A 20354-nucleotide genomic window follows, 5' to 3' on the forward strand; every position below is an offset into this window, starting at 1 on the left:
ACACGCGCACACAGTATGAGAGGAGAGAGATGAGACTACACACACACACACACACACACACACACAGTATGAGAAGAGAGATGAAAATACGCGTACACACAGTATGAGAAGAGAGAAATGAGACTACACACACACACACACACACACACACACAGTATGAGAAGAGAGAGAGGAGACTACACACAGTATGATAGGAGAGATGAGACTGCATGCACACAGTATGAGAGGAGAGATGAGACTGCACGCACACAGTATGAGAGGAGAGAGATGAGACTACACGCACACAGTATGAGAGGAGAGAGATGAGACTACACACACACAGTATGAGAGGAGAGAGATGAGACTACAAACACACACACACAAAAAGTATGAGAGGAGAGATGAGACTACACACACACACACAGTATGAGAGGAGAGATGAGACTACACACAAACACAGTATGAGAGGAGAGAGATGAGACTACACACACACACACAGTATGAGAGGAGAGATAAGACTACACACACACTCACTATGAGAGAAGAGAGATGAGACTACACATACACACACACAGTATGAGAGGAGAGAGATGAGACTACACACACACACACACAGTATGAGAGGAGAGAGATGAGACTACACACACACACACACACAGTATGAGAGGAGAGAGATGAGACTACACACACACACAGTATGAGAGGAGAGAGATGAGACTACACACAGTATGAGAGGAGAGATGAGACTACACACAGTATGAGAGGAGAGAGATGAGACTACACACAGTATGAAAGGAGAGATGAGACTACACACACACAGTATGAGAGGAGAGAGAAGAGACTACACACAGTAGGAAAGGAGAGATGAGACTACACACACACAGTATGAGAGGAGAGAGAAGAGACTACACACAGTATGAGAGGAGAGAGATGAGACTACACACACACACAGTATGAGAGGAGAGAGAAGAGACTACACACAGTATGAGAGGAGAGAGATGAGACTACACACACAGACAGTATGAGAGGAGAGAGATGAGACTACACAAACACACACAGAATGAGAGGAGAGAGATGAGACTGCACACACACACCGTATGAGAGGAGAGATGAAAATACGCGTACACACAGTATGAGGGGAGAGAGATGAGACTACACACACACATGCGCACACAGTATGAGAGGAGAGAGATGAGACTACACACAGTATGAGATGAGAGATGAGACTACACACACACACACACAAAGTATGAGAAGAGAGAGAGGAGACTACACACAGTATGATAGGAGAGATGAGACTGCATGCACACAGTATGAGAGGAGAGATGAGACTACATACACACACAGTATGAGAGGAGAGAGATGAGACTACACACACACACAGTATGAGAGGAGAGAGATGAGACTACACACACACAGAATGAGAGGAGAGAGATGAGACTACACACACACACCATATGAGAGGAGAGAGATGAGACAACACACACAGTATGAGAGGAGAGAGATGAGACTACACACACAGTATGAGAGGAGAGAGATGAGACTACACACACAGTATGAGAGGAGAGATGAGACTACACACACACACACAGAGTATGAGAGGAGAGAGATGAGACTACATACACACAGTATGAGAGGAGAGAGATGAGACTACACACACAGTATGAGAGGAGAGAGATGAGACTACATACACACACAGTATGAGAGGAGAGAGATGAGACTACACACACAGTATGAGAGGAGAGAGATGAGACTACACACACAGTATGAGGGGAGACAGATGAGACTACACACACAGTATGAGAGAGATGAGACTACACACACAGTATGAGGGGAGACAGATGAGACTACACACACAGTATGAGAGGAGAGAGATGAGACTACACACACAGTATGAGAGAGATGAGACTACACACACAGTATGAGAGGAGAGAGATGAGACTACACACACACAGTATGAGAGGAGAGAGATGAGACTACACACACAGTATGAGAGGAGAGAGATGAGACTACACACACAGTATGAGAGGAGAGAGAAGAGACTACACACAGTATGAGAGGAGAGAGAAGAGACTACACACAGTATGAGAGGAGAGAGATGAGACTACACACACACGCGCACACAGTATGAGAGGAGAGAGATGAGACTACACACACACACAGTATGAGAAGAGAGATGAAAATACGCGTACACACAGTATGAGAAGAGAGAAATGAGACTACACACACACACACACACTATGAGAAGAGAGAGAGGAGACTACACACAGTATGATAGGAGAGATGAGACTCCACGCACACAGTATGAGAGGAAAGATGAGACTGCACGCACACAGTATGAGAGGAGAGAGATGAGACTACACACACACAGTATGAGAGGAGAGAGATGAGACTACAAACACACACACACACAAAGTATGAGAGGAGAGATGAGACTACACACACACGCGCACACAGTATGAGAGGAGAGAGATGAGACTACACACACACACAGTATGAGAAGAGAGATGAAAATACGCGTACACACAGTATGAGAAGAGAGAAATGAGACTACACACACACACACACACTATGAGAAGAGAGAGAGGAGACTACACACAGTATGATAGGAGAGATGAGACTCCACGCACACAGTATGAGAGGAAAGATGAGACTGCACGCACACAGTATGAGAGGAGAGAGATGAGACTAAACACAGACAGTATGAGAGGAGAGAGATGAGACTACAAACACACACACACACAAAGTATGAGAGGAGAGATGAGACTACACACACACACACACACACAGTATGAGAGGAGAGATGAGACTACACACACACACAGTATGAGAGGAGAGAGATAAGACTACACACACACACACACACACAGTATGAGAGGAGAGAGATGAGACTACACACACACAGTATGAGAGGAGAGAGATGAGACTACACACACACACACAGTATGAGAGGAGAGAGATGAGACTACACACAGTATGAGAGGAGAGATGAGACTACACACAGTATGAGAGGAGAGAGATGAGACTACACACAGTATGAAAGGAGAGAGATGAGACTACACACAGTATGAAAGGAGAGATGAGACTACACACACACAGTATGAGAGGAGAGAGAAGAGACTACACACAGTAGGAAAGGAGAGATGAGACTACACACACACAGTATGAGAGGAGAGAGAAGAGACTACACACAGTATGAGAGGAGAGAGATGAGACTACACACAGTATGAGAGGAGAGAGATGAGACTACACACACACACACACACACACACAGTATGAGAGGAGAGAGAAGAGACTACACACAGTATGAGAGGAGAGAGATGAGACTACACACACAGACAGTATGAGAGGAGAGAGATGAGACTACACACACAAACAGTATGAGAGGAGAGAGATGAGACTACACACACACACCGTATGAGAGGAGAGATGAAAATACGCGTACACACAGTATGAGGGGAGAGAGATGAGACTACACACACCCATGCGCACACAGTATGAGAGGAGAGAGATGAGACTACACACAGTATGAGAGGAGAGATGAGACTACACACACACACACACACAGTAAGAGAGGATAGAGATGAGACTACACACACACACACACAAAGTATGAGAAGAGAGAGAGGAGACTACACACAGTATGATAGGAGAGATGAGACTGCACGCACACAGTATGAGAGGAGAGATGAGACTACACACACACACACACAGTATGAGAGGAGAGAGATGAGACTAGACACACACACAGTATGAGAGGAGAGAGATGAGACTACACACACACAGAATGAGAGGAGAGAGATGAGACTACACACACACACCATATGAGAGGAGAGAGATGAGACAAGACACACAGTATGAGAGGAGAGAGATGAGACTACACACACAGTATGAGAGGAGAGAGATGAGACTACACACACAGTATGAGAGGAGAGATGAGACTACACACACACACAGAGTATGAGAGGAGAGAGATGAGACTACATACACACAGTATGAGAGGAGAGAGATGAGACTACACACACAGTATGAGAGGAGAGGTGAGACTACATACACACACAGTATGAGAGGAGAGAGATGAGACTACACACACAGTATGTGAGGAGAGAGATGAGATTACACACACAGTATGAGAGGAGAGAGATGAGACTACACACACAGTATGAGAGAGATGAGACTACACACACAGTATGAGAGGAGAGAGATGAGACTACACACACACAGTATGAGAGGAGAGATGAGACTACACACACAGTATGAGAGGAGAGATGAGACTATGCGCACACAGTATGAGAGGAGAGAGATGAGACTACACACAGTATGAGAGGAGAGAGATGAGACTACACACAGTATGAGAGGAGAGAGATGAGACTACACACACAGTATGAGGGGAGACAGATGAGACTACACACACAGTATGAGAGAGATGAGACTACACACACAGTATGAGGGGAGACAGATGAGACTACACACACAGTATGAGAGGAGAGAGATGAGACTACACACACAGTATGAGAGAGATGAGACTACACACACAGTATGAGAGAGATGAGACTACACACACAGTATGAGAGGAGAGAGATGAGACTACACACACACACAGTATGAGAGGAGAGAGATGAGACTACACACACAGTATGAGAGGAGAGAGATGAGACTACACACACACACAGAGTATGAGAGGAGAGAGATGAGACTATATACACACAGTATGAGAGGAGAGAGATGAGACTACACACACAGTATGAGAGGAGAGAGATAAGACTACACACACACAGTATGAGAGGAGAGAGATGAGACTACATACACACAGTATGAGAGGAGAGAGATGAGACTACACACACACAGTATGAGAGGAGAGAGATGAGACTACACACACAGTATGAGAGAGATGAGACTACACACACAGTATGAGAGGAGAGAGATGAGACTACACACACAGTATGAGGGGAGACAGATGAGACTACACACACAGTATGAGAGAGATGAGACTACACACACAGTATGAGAGGAGAGAGATGAGACTACACACACAGTATGAGAGGAGAGAGATGAGACTACACACACAGACAGTATGAGAGGAGAGAGATGAGACTACACACACAGACAGTATGAGAGGAGAGAGATGAGACTACACACACCCATGCGCACACAGTATGAGAGGAGAGAGATGAGACTACACACAGTATGAGAGGAGAGATGAGACTACACACAGACACACACACAGTAAGAGAGGATAGAGATGAGACTACACACACACACACAAAGTATGAGAAGAGAGAGAGGAGACTACACACAGTATGATAGGAGAGATGAGACTGCACGCACACAGTATGAGAGGAGAGATGAGACTACACACACACACAGTATGAGAGGAGAGAGATGAGACTACACACACACACAGTATGAGAGGAGAGAGATGAGACTACACACACACAGAATGAGAGGAGAGAGATGAGACTACACACACACAGAATGAGAGGAGAGAGATGAGACTACACACACACACCATATGAGAGGAGAGAGATGAGACAACACACACAGTATGAGAGGAGAGAGATGAGACTACACACACAGTATGAGAGGAGAGAGATGAGACTACACACACAGTATGAGAGGAGAGATGAGACTACACACACACACACACACAGAGTATGAGAGGAGAGAGATGAGACTACATACACACAGTATGAGAGGAGAGAGATGAGACTACACACACAGTATGAGAGGAGAGAGATGAGACTACACACAGTATGAGAGGAGAGAGATGAGACTACACACACAGTATGAGAGGAGAGAGATGAGACTACACACACAGTATGAGAGGAGAGAGATGAGACTACACACACAGTATGAGAGAGATGAGACTACACACACAGTATGAGAGGAGAGAGATGAGACTACACACACAGTATGAGGGGAGACAGATGAGACTACACACACAGTATGAGAGAGATGAGACTACACACACAGTATGAGGGGAGACAGATGAGACTACACACACAGTATGAGAGGAGAGAGATGAGACTACACACACAGTATGAGAGGAGAGAGATGAGACTACACACACAGTATGAGAGAGATGAGACTACACACACAGTATGAGAGGAGAGAGATGAGACTACACACACACAGTATGAGAGGAGAGAGATGAGACTACACACACACAGTATGAGAGGAGAGAGATGAGACTACACACACAGTATGAGAGGAGAGAGATGAGACTACACACACACAGTATGAGAGGAGAGAGATGAGACTACACACACAGTATGAGAGAGATGAGACTACACACACAGTATGAGAGGAGAGAGATGAGACTATATACACACAGTACGAGAGGAGAGAGATGAGACTACACACACAGTATGAGAGGAGAGAGATAAGACTACACACACAGTATGAGAGGAGAGAGATAAGACTACACACACACAGTATGAGAGGAGAGAGATGAGACTACATACACACAGTATGAGAGGAGAGAGATGAGACTACACACACACAGTATGAGAGGAGAGAGATGAGACTACACACACAGTATGAGAGAGATGAGACTACACACACAGTATGAGAGGAGAGAGATGAGACTACACACACACACAGTATGAGAGGAGAGAGATGAGACTACACACACAGTATGAGAGAGATGAGACTACACACACAGTATGAGAGGAGAGAGATGAGACTACACACACAGTATGAGGGGAGACAGATGAGACTACACACACAGTATGAGAGAGATGAGACTACACACACAGTATGAGAGGAGAGAGATGAGACTACACACACAGTATGAGAGGAGAGAGATGAGACTACACACACAGTATGAGGGGAGACAGATGAGACTACACACACAGTATGAGAGGAGAGAGATGAGACTACACACACAGTATGAGAGGAGAGAGATGAGACTACACACACACACACAGTATGAGAGGAGAGAGATGAGACTACACACACAGTATGAGAGAGATGAGACTACACACACAGTATGAGAGGAGAGAGATGAGACTACACACACAGTATGAGAGGAGAGAGATGAGACTACACACACACAGTATGAGGGGAGACAGATGAGACTACACACAGTATGAGAGAAATGAGACTACACACACACAGTATGAGAGGAGAGAGATGAGACTACACACACAGTATGAGAGAGATGAGACTACACACACAGTATGAGAGGAGAGAGATGAGACTACACACACAGTATGAGAGGAGAGAGATGAGACTACACACACAGTATGAGAGGAGAGAGATGAGACTACACACACAGTATGAGAGAGATGAGACTACACACACAGTATGAGAGGAGAGAGATGAGACTACACACACAGTATGAGAGAGATGAGACTACACACACAGTATGAGAGGAGAGAGATGAGACTATATACACACAGTACGAGAGGAGAGAGATGAGACTACACACACAGTATGAGAGGAGAGAGATAAGACTACACACACAGTATGAGAGGAGAGAGATGAGACTACACACACAGTATGAGAGGAGAGAGATAAGACTACACACACAGTATGAGAGGAGAGAGATGAGACTACATACACACAGTATGAGAGGAGAGAGATGAGACTACACACACAGTATGAGAGGAGAGAGATGAGACTACATACACACACAGTATGAGAGGAGAGAGATGAGACTACACACACAGTATGAGAGGAGAGAGATGAGACTACACACACAGTATGAGGGGAGACAGATGAGACTACACACACAGTATGAGAGAGATGAGACTACACACACAGTATGAGGGGAGACAGATGAGACTACACACACAGTATGAGAGGAGAGAGATGAGACTACACACACAGTATGAGAGAGATGAGACTACACACACAGTATGAGAGGAGAGAGATGAGACTACACACACACAGTATGAGAGGAGAGAGATGAGACTACACACACAGTATGAGAGGAGAGAGATGAGACTACACACACAGTATGAGAGGAGAGAGAAGAGACTACACACAGTATGAGAGGAGAGAGAAGAGACTACACACAGTATGAGAGGAGAGAGATGAGACTACACACACACGCGCACACAGTATGAGAGGAGAGAGATGAGACTACACACACACACAGTATGAGAAGAGAGATGAAAATACGCGTACACACAGTATGAGAAGAGAGAAATGAGACTACACACACACACACACACACTATGAGAAGAGAGAGAGGAGACTACACACAGTATGATAGGAGAGATGAGACTCCACGCACACAGTATGAGAGGAAAGATGAGACTGCACGCACACAGTATGAGAGGAGAGAGATGAGACTACACACACACAGTATGAGAGGAGAGAGATGAGACTACAAACACACACACACACAAAGTATGAGAGGAGAGATGAGACTACACACACACGCGCACACAGTATGAGAGGAGAGAGATGAGACTACACACACACACAGTATGAGAAGAGAGATGAAAATACGCGTACACACAGTATGAGAAGAGAGAAATGAGACTACACACACACACACACACTATGAGAAGAGAGAGAGGAGACTACACACAGTATGATAGGAGAGATGAGACTCCACGCACACAGTATGAGAGGAAAGATGAGACTGCACGCACACAGTATGAGAGGAGAGAGATGAGACTACACACACACAGTATGAGAGGAGAGAGATGAGACTACAAACACACACACACACAAAGTATGAGAGGAGAGATGAGACTACACACACACACACACACACAGTATGAGAGGAGAGATGAGACTACACACACACACAGTATGAGAGGAGAGAGATAAGACTACACACACACACACACACAGTATGAGAGGAGAGAGATGAGACTACACACACACAGTATGAGAGGAGAGAGATGAGACTACACACACACACACAGTATGAGAGGAGAGAGATGAGACTACACACAGTATGAGAGGAGAGATGAGACTACACACAGTATGAGAGGAGAGAGATGAGACTACACACAGTATGAAAGGAGAGAGATGAGACTACACACAGTATGAAAGGAGAGATGAGACTACACACACACAGTATGAGAGGAGAGAGAAGAGACTACACACAGTAGGAAAGGAGAGATGAGACTACACACACACAGTATGAGAGGAGAGAGAAGAGACTACACACAGTATGAGAGGAGAGAGATGAGACTACACACAGTATGAGAGGAGAGAGATGAGACTACACACACACACACACACACACAGTATGAGAGGAGAGAGAAGAGACTACACACAGTATGAGAGGAGAGAGATGAGACTACACACACAGACAGTATGAGAGGAGAGAGATGAGACTACACACACAAACAGTATGAGAGGAGAGAGATGAGACTACACACACACACCGTATGAGAGGAGAGATGAAAATACGCGTACACACAGTATGAGGGGAGAGAGATGAGACTACACACACCCATGCGCACACAGTATGAGAGGAGAGAGATGAGACTACACACAGTATGAGAGGAGAGATGAGACTACACACACACACACACACAGTAAGAGAGGATAGAGATGAGACTACACACACACACACACACAAAGTATGAGAAGAGAGAGAGGAGACTACACACAGTATGATAGGAGAGATGAGACTGCACGCACACAGTATGAGAGGAGAGATGAGACTACACACACACACAGTATGAGAGGAGAGAGATGAGACTAGACACACACACAGTATGAGAGGAGAGAGATGAGACTACACACACACAGAATGAGAGGAGAGAGATGAGACTACACACACACACCATATGAGAGGAGAGAGATGAGACAAGACACACAGTATGAGAGGAGAGAGATGAGACTACACACACAGTATGAGAGGAGAGAGATGAGACTACACACACAGTATGAGAGGAGAGATGAGACTACACACACACACAGAGTATGAGAGGAGAGAGATGAGACTACATACACACAGTATGAGAGGAGAGAGATGAGACTACACACACAGTATGAGAGGAGAGGTGAGACTACATACACACACAGTATGAGAGGAGAGAGATGAGACTACACACACAGTATGTGAGGAGAGAGATGAGATTACACACACAGTATGAGAGGAGAGAGATGAGACTACACACACAGTATGAGAGAGATGAGACTACACACACAGTATGAGAGGAGAGAGATGAGACTACACACACACAGTATGAGAGGAGAGATGAGACTACACACACAGTATGAGAGGAGAGATGAGACTATGCGCACACAGTATGAGAGGAGAGAGATGAGACTACACACAGTATGAGAGGAGAGAGATGAGACTACACACAGTATGAGAGGAGAGAGATGAGACTACACACACAGTATGAGGGGAGACAGATGAGACTACACACACAGTATGAGAGAGATGAGACTACACACACAGTATGAGGGGAGACAGATGAGACTACACACACAGTATGAGAGATAGAGATGAGACTACACACACAGTATGAGAGAGGAGACTACACACAACAGTATGGAGATGAGACTACACACACAGTATGAGAGGAGAGAGATGAGACTACACACACAGTATGAGAGAGAGATGAGACTACACACACAGTATGAGAGGAGAGAGATGAGACTACACACACACACAGTATGAGAGGAGAGAGATGAGACTACACACACAGTATGAGAGGAGAGAGATGAGACTACACACACAGTATGAGAGGAGAGAGATAAGACTACACACACACAGTATGAGAGGAGAGAGATGAGACTACATACACACAGTATGAGAGGAGAGAGATGAGACTACACACACACAGTATGAGAGGAGAGAGATGAGACTACACACACAGTATGAGAGAGATGAGACTACACACACAGTATGAGAGGAGAGAGATGAGACTACACACACAGTATGAGGGGAGACAGATGAGACTACACACACAGTATGAGAGAGATGAGACTACACACACAGTATGAGAGGAGAGAGATGAGACTACACACACAGTATGAGAGGAGAGAGATGAGACTACACACACAGACAGTATGAGAGGAGAGAGATGAGACTACACACACAGACAGTATGAGAGGAGAGAGATGAGACTACACACACCCATGCGCACACAGTATGAGAGGAGAGAGATGAGACTACACACAGTATGAGAGGAGAGATGAGACTACACACAGACACACACACAGTAAGAGAGGATAGAGATGAGACTACACACACACACACAAAGTATGAGAAGAGAGAGAGGAGACTACACACAGTATGATAGGAGAGATGAGACTGCACGCACACAGTATGAGAGGAGAGATGAGACTACACACACACACAGTATGAGAGGAGAGAGATGAGACTACACACACACACAGTATGAGAGGAGAGAGATGAGACTACACACACACAGAATGAGAGGAGAGAGATGAGACTACACACACACAGAATGAGAGGAGAGAGATGAGACTACACACACACACCATATGAGAGGAGAGAGATGAGACAACACACACAGTATGAGAGGAGAGAGATGAGACTACACACACAGTATGAGAGGAGAGAGATGAGACTACACACACAGTATGAGAGGAGAGATGAGACTACACACACACACACACACAGAGTATGAGAGGAGAGAGATGAGACTACATACACACAGTATGAGAGGAGAGAGATGAGACTACACACACAGTATGAGAGGAGAGAGATGAGACTACACACAGTATGAGAGGAGAGAGATGAGACTACACACACAGTATGAGAGGAGAGAGATGAGACTACACACACAGTATGAGAGGAGAGAGATGAGACTACACACACAGTATGAGAGAGATGAGACTACACACACAGTATGAGAGGAGAGAGATGAGACTACACACACAGTATGAGGGGAGACAGATGAGACTACACACACAGTATGAGAGAGATGAGACTACACACACAGTATGAGGGGAGACAGATGAGACTACACACACAGTATGAGAGGAGAGAGATGAGACTACACACACAGTATGAGAGGAGAGAGATGAGACTACACACACAGTATGAGAGAGATGAGACTACACACACAGTATGAGAGGAGAGAGATGAGACTACACACACACAGTATGAGAGGAGAGAGATGAGACTACACACACACAGTATGAGAGGAGAGAGATGAGACTACACACACAGTATGAGAGGAGAGAGATGAGACTACACACACAGTATGAGAGGAGAGAGATGAGACTACACACACAGTATGAGAGAGATGAGACTACACACACAGTATGAGAGGAGAGAGATGAGACTATATACACACAGTACGAGAGGAGAGAGATGAGACTACACACACAGTATGAGAGGAGAGAGATAAGACTACACACACAGTATGAGAGGAGAGAGATAAGACTACACACACACAGTATGAGAGGAGAGAGATGAGACTACATACACACAGTATGAGAGGAGAGAGATGAGACTACACACACAGTATGAGAGGAGAGAGATGAGACTACACACACAGTATGAGAGAGATGAGACTACACACACAGTATGAGAGGAGAGAGATGAGACTACACACACACAGTATGAGAGGAGAGAGATGAGACTACACACACAGTATGAGAGAGATGAGACTACACACACAGTATGAGAGGAGAGAGATGAGACTACACACACAGTATGAGAGGAGAGAGATGAGACAACACACACAGTATGAGGGAGACTGATGAGACTACACACACAGTAGTGAGAGGAGAGAGATGAGACTACACACACAGTATGAGAGGGTAGAGAGATGAGACTACACACACACACACAGTATGAGAGGAGAGAGATGAGACTACACACAGTATGAGAGGAGAGAGATGAGACTACACACACACAGTATGAGAGGAGAGAGATGAGACTACACACACAGTAGGAGAGGAGAGAGATGAGACTACACACACACAGTATGAGAGGAGAGAGATGAGACTACACACACAGTATGAGAGGAGAGAGATGAGACTACAAACCACAGTATGAGAGGAGAGAGATGAGTCTACACACACAGTATGAGAGGAGAGAGATGAGACTACACACACACAGTATGAGAGGAGAGAGATGGAGACTACACACACAGTATGAGAGGGAGAGAGATGAGACTAACACACACAGTATGGAGGAGAGAGATGAGACTACACACACAGTATGAGGAGAGATGAGACTACACACACACAGTATGAGAGGAGAGAGATGAGACTACACACACAGTATGAGAGAGATGAGACTACACACACAGTATGAGAGGAGAGAGATGAGACTACACACACAGTATGAGAGGAGAGAGATGAGACTACACACACAGTATGAGAGGAGAGAGATGAGACTACACACACAGTATGAGAGAGATGAGACTACACACACAGTATGAGAGGAGAGAGATGAGACTACACACACAGTATGAGAGAGATGAGACTACACACACAGTATGAGAGGAGAGAGATGAGACTATATACACACAGTACGAGAGGAGAGAGATGAGACTACACACACAGTATGAGAGGAGAGAGATAAGACTACACACACAGTATGAGAGGAGAGAGATAAGACTACACACACACAGTATGAGAGGAGAGAGATGAGACTACATACACACAGTATGAGAGGAGAGAGATGAGACTACACACACACAGTATGAGAGGAGAGAGATGAGACTACACACACAGTATGAGAGGAGATAGAAGAGACCTACACACACAGTATGAGAGGAGAGAGATGAGACTACACACACACAGTATGAGAGGAGTAGATGAGACTACACACACAGTAAGATGAGAGAGATGAGACTACACACACAGTATGAGAGGAGAGAGATGAGACTACACACACAGTATGAGAGGCGAGAGATGAGACTACACACACAGTATGAGAGGAAGAAGATGAGACTACACACACAGTATGAGGGGAGACAGATGAGACTACACACACAGTATGAGAGGATAGAGATGAGACTACAACACAGTATGAGAGGAGAGAGATGAGACCTCACACACACAGTATGAGGAGAGGATGAGACTACACACACAGTATGAGAGGAGAGAGATGAGACTACACACACAAGTATGAGAGAGAGATGAGACTACACACACAGTATGAGAGGAGAGAGATGAGACTTACACACACAGTATGAGAGGAGAGAGATGAGACTACCACACAACAGTATGAGAGGGAGAGAGATGAGACTACACACACAGTATGGGGAGAGAGATGAGACTACACACACACTGTATGAGAGGAGAGATGATGAGACTACATACACACAGTATGAGAGGAGAGAGATGAGACTACACACACAGTATGAGAGGAGAGATGAGACTACACACACAGTATGAGAGGAGAGAGATGAGACTACACACACAGTATGAGAGGAGAGAGATGAGACTACACACACACAGTATGAGGGGAGACAGATGAGACTACACACAGTATGAGAGAAATGAGACTACACACACACAGTATGAGAGGAGAGAGATGAGACTACACACACAGTATGAGAGAGATGAGACTACACACACAGTATGAGAGGAGAGAGATGAGACTACACACACAGTATGAGAGGAGAGAGATGAGACTACACACACAGTATGAGAGGAGAGAGATGAGACTACACACACAGTATGAGAGAGATGAGACTACACACACAGTATGAGAGGAGAGAGATGAGACTACACACACAGTATGAGAGAGATGAGACTACACACACAGTATGAGAGGAGAGAGATGAGACTACACACACACACAGTATGAGAGGAGATGAGACTACACACACACACAGTATGAGAGGAGATGAGACTACACACACACACAGTATGAGAGGAGAGAGATGAGACTACACACACAGTATGAGAGGATAGAGATGAGACTACACACACACAGTATGAGAGGAGATGAGACTACACACACACAGTATGAGAGGAGAGAGATGAGACTACACACACAGTATGAGAGGATAGAGATGAGAGTACACACACAGTATGAGAGGAGAGAGATGAGACTACACACACAGTATGAGAGGAGAGAGATGAGACTACACACACAGTATGAGAGGAGAGAGATGAGACTACACACACAGTATGAGAGAGATGAGACTACACACACACAGTATGAGAGGAGAGAGATGAGACTACACACACAGTATGAGAGGAGAGAGATGAGACTACACACACAGTATGAGAGGAGAGAGAGGAGACTACACACACAGTATGAGAGGAGAGAGAAGAGACTACACACAGTATGAGGGGAGACAGATGAGACTACACACACAGTATGAGAGGAGAGAGATGAGACTACACACACAGTATGAGAGGAGAGAGAGGAGACTACACACACAGTATGAGAGGAGAGAGATGAGACTACACACACAGTATGAGAGGAGAGAGATGAGACTACACACACAGTATGAGAGGAGAGAGAGGAGACTACACACACAGTATGAGAGGAGAGAGATGAGACTACACACAGTATGAGAGGAGAGAGAGGAGACTACACACAGTATGAGAGGAGAGAGAAGAGACTACACACAGTATGAGGGGAGACAGATGAGACTACACACACAGTATGAGAGGAGAGAGAGGAGACTACACACACAGTATGAGAGGAGAGAGATGAGACTACACACACAGTATGAGAGGAGAGAGATGAGACTACACACACAGTATGAGAGGAGAGAGATGAGACTACACACACACAGTATGAGAGGAGAGAGATGAGACTACACACAGTATGAGAGGAGAGAGAGGAGACTACACACAGTATGAGAGGAGAGAGAAGAGACTACACACAGTATGAGGGGAGACAGATGAGACTACACACACAGTATGAGAGGAGAGAGATGAGACTACACACACAGTATGAGAGGAGAGAGATGAGACTACACACAGTATGAGAGGAGAGAGAGGAGTCTACACACAGTATGAGAGGAGAGAGAAGAGACTACACACAGTATGAGGGGAGACAGATGAGACTACACACACAGTATGAGAGGAGAGAGATGAGACTACACACACAGTATGAGAGGAGAGAGATGAGACTACACACACAGTATGAGAGGAGAGAGATGAGACTACACACACAGTATGAGAGGAGAGAGATGAGACTACACACACAGTATGAGAGGAGAGAGATGAGACTACACACACAGTATGAGGGGAGAGAGAGGAGACTACACACACAGTATGAGAGGAGAGAGAGGAGACTACACACACAGTATGAGAGGAGAGATGAGACTACACACACACACACAGTATGAGATGAGAGAGAGGAGACTACACACACAGTATGAGAGGAGAGAGAGGAGACTACACACACAGTATGAGAGGAGAGAGAGGAGACTACACACACAGTATGAGAGGAGAGAGAGGAGACTACACACACAGTATGAGAGGAGAGAGAGGAGACTACACACACAGTATGAGAGGAGAGAGAGGAGACTACACACACAGTATGAGAGGAGAGAGAGGAGACTACACACACAGTATGAGAGGAGAGAGATGAGACTACACACACAGTATGAGAGGAGAGAGATGAGTGTCATCTCTCATATTATGTGTTTTAGTCTCATGTATTCTCTCACATTGAGTGATTATTATACACTTGCACAGAGAAATGAATGTGTCTCTACTTGTGTAATTTTATTTCCAATCTACCTATTACTACTTATGTGTTAATTAACTCTGTATGAGTATTAGTGTGCGCCAGTAATGCCAATAGAGATAAATACGTTTATGCTATTTCCCAAAGTATAACTAGACACTATTAAATCTGTCAGCTTATTAATTCATGAAAAGTAAGAGAAGTGTGGCACTAAACTACAGACTCACTGCCCCTTCCAAATATATTCTTCCCAAAGATAAAAGCAATCAAACAAAGTGTGGATGGGCGCTAAAAGCGGAGTAAAACCAGTCAAATAATTAAACACTTTCACTAAAAATGTTAACTTACAATTACAATTTAATGTAAAAAATAAAAAACATTTGTAAGAAATATATTTCTATATATAGTAAAACTCCTTATAGCATAAGAACAACAGCAATAACTATTTGCTGATGTATAGAATTCAATCTATTAGCTGTTAAGTAAAAAAAAAAAAAAATTCAATAAAAGACTTCCAGCATTTATATAAAAACTCTACCCAAAGAGCTCATTTCATGTGTTTTTATATAAATGCTGGAAGTCTTTTATTGAATTTTTTTTTTTTACTTAACAGCTAATAGATTGAATTCTATACATCGGCAAATAGTTATTGCTGTTGTTCTTATGCTATAAGGAGTTTTACTATATATAGAAATATATTTCTTACAACTGTGTTTTATTTTTGATTTTTTACTTTTATTTTATTTTAATTAAATTGTAATTGTGAGTTAACATTTTGAGTGAAAGTGTTTAATTATTTGACTGGTTTGACTCCGCTTTTAGCGCCCATCCATACTTAGCTTATTAATTTATGTTCACTGATGAAGGATTTAAAGGGACATTAAACACTAAATAAATGATGCTATCAAAGAAAAGATTAGTCTGAGAATAACATGTAGATGTATTTTTTTAAAGTTCCATTAGTTGTTTAAATATTGACAAATAAGTGTAAATTTTTAGTGTTTATAAAACAATGGGAGCTGCCATGTTGTAACTTAGGTTACCTTCTCTGCTGTGGCCAATTAGGGACAGTTATAAATAGGTCACTAGAGTGTGCAGCCAATGGTTGTGCTGGATTTAACAGTTTTCTGCACTTCCATTTCTAACAGGAAATGAAAAGCTCACAATTTCAGAATGGAATTATAGGAAAAGGGGACAAAATAAGTATATTGCAGAGTTGTTTTTTTTAATATATACGATTTATCATTTTATTGTACCATCTCAAAGTGTTTAATGTCCCTTCAATGGCCACTGACCATCCTTGTTCTGTTTTGTGCTTTTGTGGATAACACATGTGACATTTACACAACGATACCTGATCTCTTGTCTGTTGGGATGTCTGTAGTTCTGGGCGTCTGGCAAGTCTCTATCATGGCGTCTTTGTAAAGCTCCTTGTGTCCCTCTATATACTCCCACTCCTCCATAGAGAAATACACAGCAACATCATCACACTTCATAGGGACCTGAAACACAACACTTTTACTGACAGCGCCAGGATCATGTTACTAAGAACATACAGAGATCATGTTACTAAGGATCATGTTACGCCAGGATCATGTTACTAAGAACATACAGAGATCATGTTACTAAGGATCATGTTACGCCAGGATCATGTTACTAAGAACATACAGAGACACAGCTACAAGGTAACAAATTATATAGAAAGCCAATCACTGTGGTCTGACATTGGTGTAATGCTCCAGCAGTACTCACCTCGCCAGTCAGCCGGTGAATGCGGATGTGAGGGGAACTTTTCCTTACTATGATGTATTCCTATATGTGACAGAAACAAAACATTAGGCACTTCTATACCTCTAGCTCACCCAGTATAGCTGGGTTATGGTGTATTTAGACAGTCCCCAATATGAGTCAGACTAATTTAACTTGTAGCTTCCAAAACATCACAACCATTTAGAACTGTATAAACTCTATCACAACTCTATCTTCTAAAGTGTCATGAACTAACAAATTGTTTACAGATTATTTTCACGATTCAGAGCATATATTTTTTAAACAACTTTTCAATTGAATTCTATTATCTAATTTGCTTTATTCACTTCATATCCTTTGTTGAAAGAGCAGCAACACATTACTGGGAGCTAGCTGAACACACTGGTTGAGCCAATGGAAAAAAGGGATATCTATGCAGTCACCAATCAGCAGCTAGGTCCCAGTAGTGCACTGCTGCTACTGAGCCTACCTAAGTATGCTTTTCAACAAAGGATAACACAAGAACAAAGTAATTTAGATAATAGTACATTAGAAAGTCGTTTAGAATTGCCTGCAGGAATGAAAGCTTTGGAGCCGGCCTATTTTTGGTACAGTATCCTGGATAGGGCTTGCTAATTGGTGGCTACATTTAGCCATCCAATCAGCAAGCACAACCCAGGTTCTCAACCTAAAATGGACTGGCTCCAAAACTTTTATTCCTGTTTTTTTAAATAAAGATAGCAAGAGAACGAAGAGAAATTGATAATAGGAGTAAATTAGAAAGTTGCTTAAAATCGCATGCTCTATCTGAATCATGAAAGAAAACATTTGGGTTTACTATTCCTTTAAAAACAAAAGTTTCAAATTTACTTGTTTTATAAAAATGACTGTTCTCTTGGTTTCCTTTGTTGAATAGCAGGCAGATAGGCTCAGTAGCGTGCATCTGTCTATATGGCAGCAGTTTTGCAAGCATACTTGTTAACACTGTTATACATTTGCAAGAGCATAGAGGGCAGCAGTGTTGGCTACCATGTAATAATGTGCCAAACACGTGCTCACTACATGCTCTTCAACCAATGAGAATTAAAGGGACAGTAAAGTCAAAACTAAACTTTTATGATTCAGATAGGGCATGCAATTTTAAACAACTTTCCAATTTACTTTTATCATCAAATTTGCTTTGTTCCCTTGGTGGTATTTTTGAAAAGCTAAACCTAGCTAGGCTCAAACTGATTTCTAAACAGTTGAAAACCGCCTCTGAGCTCAGAGCATTTTGAAAGTTTTTCACAGTTAGACTGTGCTAGTTCACATGTGTCATATAGATAACATTGTGCTCACTCCCGTGAAGTTATTTAGGAGTCTTCACTGATTGACTACACTGCATGTCTGTCAAAGGCACTTAGATTAGGAGGCTGTCTGCAGAGGCTTAGATACAAGGTAATCACAGAGGTAAAAAACAGAATTTATGTTTACCTGATAAATTTCTTTCTCCAACGGTGTGTCCGGTCCACGGCGTCATCCTTACTTGTGGGATATTCTCTTCCCCAACAGGAAATGGCAAAGAGCCCAGCAAAGCTGGTCACATGATCCCTCCTAGGCTCCGCCTACCCCAGTCATTCGACCGACGTTAAGGAGGAATAATAGCATAGGAGAAACCATATGGTACCGTGGTGACTGTAGTTAAAGAAAATAAATTATCAGACCTGATTAAAAAACCAGGGCGGGCCGTGGACCGGACACACCGTTGGAGAAAGAAATTTATCAGGTAAACATAAATTCTGTTTTCTCCAACATAGGTGTGTCCGGTCCACGGCGTCATCCTTACTTGTGGGAACCAATACCAAAGCTTTAGGACACGGATGAAGGGAGGGAGCAAATCAGGTCACCTAAATGGAAGGCACCACGGCTTGCAAAACCTTTCTCCCAAAAATAGCCTCAGAAGAAGCAAAAGTATCAAACTTGTAAAATTTGGTAAAAGTGTGCAGTGAAGACCAAGTCGCTGCCCTACATATCTGATCAACAGAAGCCTCGTTCTTGAAGGCCCATGTGGAAGCCACAG

General features: G+C 43.6%; 1 protein-coding gene across 1 annotated transcript in view; it reads right to left on the reverse strand.

The window, feature by feature from the left end:
• Positions 1 to 20354, reverse strand: part of LOC128666929 (oocyte zinc finger protein XlCOF8.4) — a 249673-nt gene that overhangs the window by 145677 nt on the left and 83642 nt on the right. The window contains exons 5-6 of the mRNA XM_053721749.1: positions 18299 to 18358; positions 17901 to 18048 (exon numbers count right to left, since the gene is read on the reverse strand). Of these exons, the coding sequence (XP_053577724.1) occupies positions 17901 to 18048; positions 18299 to 18358 (208 nt within the window). The remainder of the gene's footprint in view (positions 1 to 17900; positions 18049 to 18298; positions 18359 to 20354) is intronic.

The sequence above is a fragment of the Bombina bombina genome, chromosome 7 (genome assembly GCF_027579735.1).
Source record: "Bombina bombina isolate aBomBom1 chromosome 7, aBomBom1.pri, whole genome shotgun sequence".
In the NCBI taxonomy this organism is placed as follows: Eukaryota; Metazoa; Chordata; class Amphibia; order Anura; family Bombinatoridae; genus Bombina; species Bombina bombina.